The sequence below is a fragment of the Lolium rigidum genome, chromosome 2 (genome assembly GCF_022539505.1).
Source record: "Lolium rigidum isolate FL_2022 chromosome 2, APGP_CSIRO_Lrig_0.1, whole genome shotgun sequence".
Taxonomy (NCBI): Eukaryota; Viridiplantae; Streptophyta; class Magnoliopsida; order Poales; family Poaceae; genus Lolium; species Lolium rigidum.
This window is the reverse complement of record NC_061509.1, coordinates 67,231,949-67,239,868: the sequence shown is the minus strand read 5'-3', so window position 1 is coordinate 67,239,868 and position 7,920 is coordinate 67,231,949. Positions and strand designations below refer to the sequence as shown.

Here is a 7,920-nt window from a genome sequence, read left to right as displayed (position 1 = left end):
CAGAGAAAAATCAACATCTTAAAATCACTGTATCATATAAAAGGTGGGAATTCTTTCCACGCACCATACGTGGGGCACTGGGCTGATAGGTTTATGCGACTATGCGACGGGAAGGTGTACGGCGGACACAGTACGCGTGTGAAGCGCTGAAGGCCTGAAGCGTAGCCGCGGGCGACGTGCGGACGCGCTGCGGAGTCCTGCAAAGCAGCGCGTGCCGGCGTCCGTCGGTAGCCGCTGCCGCGAGGCGATCCAGACATCATCCAGCAGCTGCTTGCCTGCTTATGCTGCATGTTCTATGTGAACATCCTCCATATTACTGGTCATAAAAGAACTTCTGAAAAGGCCATTATTCTTCGCTTTACATGAATAACGAAAAAGAGTACGGGTGGATGTACAACAGGCAAAGTTTGCCTGGATGATGTCAGAGCATTACGACGTGACAAGCTGCCGTCAGTGCAACCTCGATCGAGAATGTTTCAGTCAGATGTCACTACTTAGACACTACACAACACAAAGCACAGGAGAGAAAAGGTTAAAACTAGCGTGAGATCCAAAGGATATCTCACATCTCCTTATCGCAAGAAAGGAATAACAGGAGCTAGCCGGCCAGGCGGTGGATATGCAGATCGCTACGTAATCCATGACCGACCGCGGACGCTTTTGCATTGGCGAAAGATTCAGCGTTCAACAGTTTGAACGGACTGAATTTGTTCCTGATAACACAAAGCATGTAGAAAAGCGGTTTAGCCAACTGGGATCACCGACGTACGTCATTTGGTGCATGCTTTGCTCCCCGGCCAAGGAACAAATTTACGCTCCTGATTTTACTTTGAGTGCCTGTTACTTCAAATTCACTTTGCGCAAAACCTATCTGCTGAATCATTTCTGGGACGTAATAGGGTAACACAGGAAATGGACACCGCAGATTTGCAGCGAGTACTACCATGCTAAGTTTAATCTTCTAGGTAATAGTAGTACTCTGTAGATTTCACCTGTGCTTTCTCCTACGAATGAATGGTTGATCACTCCGGAGTCATCAACTCGTCACCAATGACACAGAATCTGACTTTCAGTTGGACAGAGCTAGGACCAAACCCACACTGCAGCAAGCGTCAACTGTCAAGTTGTAAGTTGTACAGTATAATAAGCGCTCAACCATCCTCAGAATAATACATGTACCCGATTTAGCATAGCTGAGGCTGGTCACCTCGAATTATTTTACAGGTTCTCCACAGGCAAGCACACACAACAGTCACAAACCGGTCAAACTGAGCGTGTAAACCCAACCGAGAAAAGCCAGATTTGGTACTTGAGAATCTAGAGGTTGTTGCAGCCTAACGAGATCAAACCTACTCCATTTCCTCCCTCCATTTTGTCAACTCCCACATCCCTCCTCACGCGGCCGCGCGCAAATTCAAAGTCCTTGCCGCACACGCCTATCTCATCTCGTCACCCCCACCCCGCATGCTCCGTCTCCCCTCCATTTAAGCATCCTCCTAGCTTCCTCCTCTAGGCCAACACGACCACTCCAACCAACACCTGAACTGCTCGCCTGATCTCCTCCTCGACATTCTTCTCGACCAGCGCAAAGGCGTGAATCGGACACCTTCTACGAGCGGCGCGGCGCAAGGATGACGAGCTTACGCGTGGTGGTCATCGTAGTGGTCTTGCTCCTGTGCGCCTTTGCTCTGGCGGCAGAGTGCTCAAGGCCTTTGCGCAATCATGGCGGAGGTGGTGGGCTGTCGCCGGCGGTGTTCGTCGTTGCCAGAGCTGGGCCAAGCCGGCGAGGAGCCGGTCACTAATGGTTCTCTAGAGACTAGGTAGAGGAGGCCAAAGTCTGCGTCTCAAATCTATCAAACTTATCATCACACCGATGGTTGTTCTCTTCTAGTTCCTACTTTTCCTCTTCTTCTCCGGTTGTTCCATTTGTTCTTTCCGATAGGAATTGTAGGCAATAGCTCGTGAAGTCGTGCTATTGCCATGTGAAAATTACTGTTAATATTTTTCTTTGATGGCTACCTAGCGTCTTAACTTTTTTTCCCCGCTGTCTTGGGCTCGTCTTACATGTAAGGTGCTAATTAGTTTGCCTAGAAGCAAGATTCATGAGATTTGACCAAGACTGGAATGTTTTTTTACCCATGTTGGCTGTTTCATTTTACTGGTTTGACGATCATGCATGGTTTGCATCGGCAGGGCTATGGATGCCTGCCTGTAGCAAACTTTGCTCCGGAAATCACAAAATATTTTCTGAACTTTTTTTTGTCGGGGATCAGTTGTCTGTTATGCAACAACAGAGACACAGTTCAGACAATAAATAAATATCTCATTGCACTGCACAACGATGCCCATCAGATTTCGGGGTACACCAATTCACGGCACACTTATGTACATTGAACTGTAAGGTCACCTAGGCTACTCTAAGTCGCGTGGAATCGCTGGCCATCTGCGCCTTCTCAGCACATTATTCAGAAAATAAAGCAGCAGATGTCAGATAAATAGCACTCTGGGTATCATTTTCTCTGGGCCTTCGGCTTTTTGGAAGACAGCCATTTCCCCAGGCTTGATCGACTGCCTTTCTTATCGCAAGAGGATTCGTTCTCTGAATGTGTTCTCCTGTTAGCCCTTAATCTAGAGTACGAGAACAAACCGCGAAAGAAACTTCCTTTCTTGTGGTCTTCCACCATGCACTCCTCTTGTTGTTCGTAAACACAAAAACCATCATCCAAGACACTGGTGGAATGCCTAGTAGCAGTAAGCTTCTGCTCGTCATCGTCTTCTTCAACCAGATCGTCCATCAAACTCCTTGGTCTGACACCAATATCATCCACTGAAGTCCTTGACCTACCCGTAAGAAATTATTTGCAGTGTTATCAATTGTGAGCATATACAACATCCATCAGAGTTTTCAGAAGATTCAGATCAACTGCACAAATGGCCCTCTTACATGTAGAGGCATTAGGATCTGACATACCTTCTGTGAGACGCTGCCCTTTGACTCTTGGAGCTCTTGCATGGGCTGTAGTCAACAGACAGATGCTGGGCGAAATGAAGCTGCATGACAGGAGATAATATAAGAGAATGTGTTTAGGCATGTCCAGGAAAGCATACAAGGGTGCATCACAATGAGAAATTAAATATAATTTCTGATTACTATAACAAATAGCTCAAACAGTACACGAAATTTACGAAGAAGCAACTAATACTCCCTCCGTTCTCTAATACAAGACATTTTGGCAGCCTAAGTTAGCTTGCCAAAACGACTTATATTACGAAACAGAGGAAGTAGTTATAAAAAAAAAATGCATTATGTTAGCATAAGTATTTGACTAACTTGTAGAAGTTCAGTAATGGTGTCAGAGTTTGATGCAAGAGGACCACACACGACGATGCAATTAGAACTAATAAGCCAACCAAATTACAGGGTATTTAGTATCCAGGAGAAGGTTGTTTCAGGCAAAAGTACTGAACCAAATATAGAATAACTACAGACTCGGCTAATCTAGTAACCTGAGGAATCACAGTCAGATCCGAACTGCAATTTCGCCTATTCTCGCTGAAATCCAACAGCTGAGTAGGAGTTTTAGCCTTTTTCTTATTCCGTATGTGAACTGCAAAGCAAACATGGCTGCAAATCTGTGTGCGAAAAGAAGTGTTTACATGCAGGCAGGATTGCTCTTTGTTAGATCAGCTTGCATTATTCCTTCATGATGATTTTATCCTGCTTCTATGTAACATTTAATGAAAGCTCCTGCCTTGTTACGACAAACAGATATGGGAAAAAATATGTTAAAATTGCCTAATATTAGGGGCATATGTGATATATGAACAAGGAGTAAATGAACGATCAACGGACATTAGCATGCCATAGTTGCAGAACCAGGATAACTAGAATCCTTACTGATCTCATGAAACAGAGCATAACTAAGATGCACATACAGCAAATCACAGAGCAGAAAAGTGCACTGACCTCATCGCCATCTTTTATACCAAACACACGCAATGTTGCCTTGTCATCGGTCAGTTTTTCGTCCTTGAAGCACAGGCAGAAGTGGCTCCAGACGTGCTGCCTACAACAAGAAAATCAGGAACCTTAAATGTTAAGTTCCCACTATATGCAGAGTCGATTTTCAATCTAGCCTATTTCTTCAGTATTTGTCACAGAAAAAAAACGTCCGTCCAATTATTTGAATTGTCCAGATGACATGGCAGCGCAATTTGAAAAGCAAACAGCTTGGTAAATTACAGAATCCATCATCGCATCTGTATCTGCTGTATATGTGCTTTACCAGGTGACAGCGTTAGCCATGTCATCGTAGAGGCCGATGAAGAAGCCTTCGATTGCTGCCTTGAGCTCCCACACAGCGGCCGACCTCGCGATCTGCACATCTACACGATTTAAGCAGCAATGCACACAACGTCAGAAGACTCGAAATTCGCACGTCGCGTCAGGAATTAATCTAGGGCAAAAACCCAACCACCCAAGCATTTCAGGGGAATTAAATAAACGGAAGGGGCAGACAGGGGTTTGGTACCGAAGTAGGAATCGTCGAGTTTGCGGATGACGAGGCGGAGGCGCGGCTCGGGGAGGCGGTGGTAGGAGAAGCTGGCGCGGCCGCAGGCGAGCGCGCCGATGCAGGCCGCGTCGGCGACGTCGTCGAGGTCGAGGGCGAAGTCAGGGTCGCCGGCGCGGTGGGACGGCGAGCAGGTGGTGACGGCCGCCGGCATCGCGGAGTGTGGAGGGAGCCCGGGGGATGTCGCAGGATCGGTGGTGCGGGCGGCGCGGGCTCTGGTTTTCTCGGCGAGGCGGTTGCGGATTGGCCGCCGCGTTGCGCATCGGGAGTAGCGCTAGCGCAACGGTGGCCGTTGGACTGGTTTCTGGCGTTTGGGTTAGTTGGGTTGGGCCATTGAGTTGGAAGGAAGAAGCAGCGGTTTCGGCCGTTATCGGGTATAGTTAGTTTATGCTCATTTGGCCCACTTATTTCTGCGAAAAGCTTTATCTCGGCCTGCCTGCCGATCTGAAGGGTTCGATGGGCCGTGCCCATTAGCCAGGGCGGATGGCAACTGATCATTCTTTTCATTTTCTATTTTATATTTTCTAAAATGAGGTACGAATACAAATACGGAGATCTATCAATATCTTTTTTTTTTGCGAATAAGACACTAACATTAAAAGAAACAGCGAACAGGACAAAGCACTCTAAGAAAAACAAAAATTACAACGCGATTCTTGAGAAGCCCTTCATCTTCAACCTCTAGTCGGCTCGACGTTGTTGGTTGCGGACGGAAAGTCGCCGAACGGGTCAAAAAGACCACATCCGTTCCGAAGACGAAGAAGAAAGATGAATTGTCGATGATGCTCCTTGACGATCCGAAGATCCCCACAGCCAGACGAAAACCTCGAAGACGACACCACTCCCACAAACCTCTCGACGTTGCCACCGAGATGGGGTTGAAGTCGGGGAGATCTTATTGCACGAGGCGGTGCCACCACCGCCTGAGCGCCGCCCCTACAAACTTTGACACTACAAATGGAGAACGAAACCCACAAAACAGGGGTGGAGCCTTCCCGCCGACGAGGGCTGTGATCCACCGCACCCCCATGGTCTGAAGGCCACAGAGGCGGGGCAGATCAGCGGCGGCGCCGGCAGGAGGCGAGGAAGACCTAGAATTTGTTGGCTGCGATTTGTAGAGATCTATCAATATCTATCATAAAACAAAGCCCTACTAGAGAATCATTTAAGTTGTCTATCTTGACTGCACACTGCCCACATCATCACTTAACCACAACCATTAGATTCTCATCTCCCACCATTAGTCGTTGTTTCATCGTGACAATGCTCAGCCAACCATGCCCCAACCATACTCATGTATCCCCATGTGAAAAAAGGAAATAACTGAATTGATGGAGGAAGTTCGACCAAAATTATGCACTGCCTTCCACCCTTCCCATTTCACTGGTACGCATATCTCTTCCACTTCTCTAGCTTTTTATTTCCACCCTTTTATATACCAAGCTAACATAGCTTCATAAGATGAATCCGTTTTCCTAGGCCTAAAAAAATGGAATATTTCTTCTCCTTCACCAACATGCACCGGTCGTTGACTCCCCAGGCGGGGCTCCAAAAATACAGAGCGACGCCGACTACGCGAAGTTTATTTTCTCATGATGATTTATTTGTTTTTTTTATTGTGAAAACAAAGATTTCTTCAGATGGCCTCCAAAACTGTAGCCAAATAATATATGGTATGTAACAGTACACGTTTCATAATCTTATCTTTAATGTAATATGCATATTCATAAAATTCACTAGCAACATGGAATAGTTCTCTAAGTGATGTGTTCATGCTAGCTTTGAAAGTGCATGGAGCCCCCATGTGTGGTTTTGGTAATTAATGACAATTCCTATGGACTAATGTTTACATTGAGTTATATTTGTAGAACTTGTCCATAGGCAATACTTGAACCATATGTTGGCTTCAAGATTGCAATACGAAGCAAATGAAGAAGATCAAGTGTCAAGTATGTCTTGAAGATGAAGATGAAGTGAGCCCTCAAGTTTAACTTCAAGACATCAATGGTGAATAATGAAGTGGAAGTTCAAGATGAGCCAACTCGAAGAGATCATATGCTTGAAGCTTGCCATCCATATGGTGATCATGGATACGTAAATATGCGTCGAAGAAGAAGCTCTCCCATGGTGAAATATGGGGGAGCAATCCACAAGACTTCATCAAGAAAGCACAATCAAGAAAGGCGTTCCATCTTGTTGCGGTCAAGATCGTTATCATCGAGCTCAAGAGGAACGCACAAGGTCAAGGTTTGCTCTTTATAGGGTTCCTTTCTTATCGGTCTCATGGTGTAGTTGGAGACCGGTTTATAGTTTAGTTGTCGTACTATCAGGAGGGCTCTCGAGTGAGTAACTCGATCGTATCGTTCGGAGAGAGCTCAAACATTTGCATCCTTGCATCATCTTTCTTGGTTGTTATTTGGATCTTATCCATGTGATGTTTTAGAGCTTGTGCTTATTCTCATGACAAGCTCTAGTTCATCAAGAATGGTTTTTGCATGGGCAACTTGTTGCATTTTCGAGGTTGGAGGTTTTACCGGTATGTCCTTTTTAGATAGGTCAAACCTTTCATCATTTATTTCTATCCTACCTTACTGTACTATGATGGTTCCCTGCGTAATCTTGTAGAGCTTGTTACTAGCTTCGAAACGAGCCCAAGATCATCAAAATCGGAATCCGGATGCAAAAGTTCTTGAAGTTTTTGTGAAGCAGTTTTTGGCCGGAAGTTGGCCGGAATTTCCGGTGGCCGGTACTTCCGCCCTACTTCCGGTGAACTTCCGGAAATGCCGATTCTGCACGCAGAAAGTATACTGTAAGCTTCCCGGGGGCGTCCTACTTCACCCGGAAGTTGGCCGGTACTACCGGGGGGCGGAAGTACCGCCCCAAATGACCGGAAGTTCCGGTTTTGACGAGTCTTGTGCATAACGGGCAGATTCCTCTTGCCCTATTTAAGGGGGTCTTCTTCCCCAATGTTTCCCATCCGCTTGAGCTCGTTTTTGCCTCCATTGTTGACCTTCTTTGAGCTTGCTATCTCCCTCTCCCTCCCATGAATCTTGCATCTATTTGAGAGAAAGATAGAGAAGATCTAGATCTATATCTTCACCAATCAAATCCCTCTCTTTGTGAGGGGAATTCACTAGATCTAGATCTTGGAGAAATTTGGTGTTCCTCCTCCTATTTGTTCTTCCTCTCTTATTCCCTCAATAGCTTTTGTAGCTTTGTTGAAATTTGAGAGAGAAGGACTTGAGCATCTTTGTGGTGTTCTTGCCATTGCATTGGGTGCATCGGTTTGAGTTCTCCACGGTGATTCGTGGAGGTGAAAGCAATAAAGTTGTTACTCTTGGGTTCTTGG

The 7,920-nt window shown here is 46.0% G+C and overlaps 1 protein-coding gene across 1 annotated transcript; it reads right to left on the bottom strand.

The window, feature by feature from the left end:
- Window positions 1-2,302: 2,302 nt before the first annotated feature.
- On the bottom strand, window positions 2,303-5,601 carry LOC124689835. Its single transcript, XM_047223301.1, has 6 exons — window positions 5,476-5,601; window positions 4,533-4,845; window positions 4,287-4,386; window positions 3,968-4,067; window positions 2,972-3,051; window positions 2,303-2,841 (listed from the first exon to the last, which is right to left on the bottom strand). The coding sequence occupies exons 1-6, from the start codon at window positions 5,599-5,601 to the stop codon at window positions 2,511-2,513; spliced, it is 1,050 nt and encodes a 349-aa protein (XP_047079257.1). The 3' UTR covers window positions 2,303-2,510.
- Between the last annotated feature and the right edge of the window lie 2,319 nt (window positions 5,602-7,920).

Excerpts from the sequence above, each read along its gene's own strand:
- LOC124689835 (XM_047223301.1), bottom strand. The coding sequence starts at position 5,601 with ATGGGGGTGCGGTGGATCACAGCCCTCGTCGGCGGGAAGGCTCCACCC. Across the intron at positions 4,846-5,475 it reads GGCGGTGGTGGCACCGCCTC|CGCTACTCCCGATGCGCAAC; the intron begins GTGCAATAAGAT and ends CCGTTGCGCTAG. Across the intron at positions 2,842-2,971 it reads AGGGCAGCGTCTCACAGAAG|GTCAAGGACTTCAGTGGATG; the intron begins GTATGTCAGATC and ends TCTTACGGGTAG.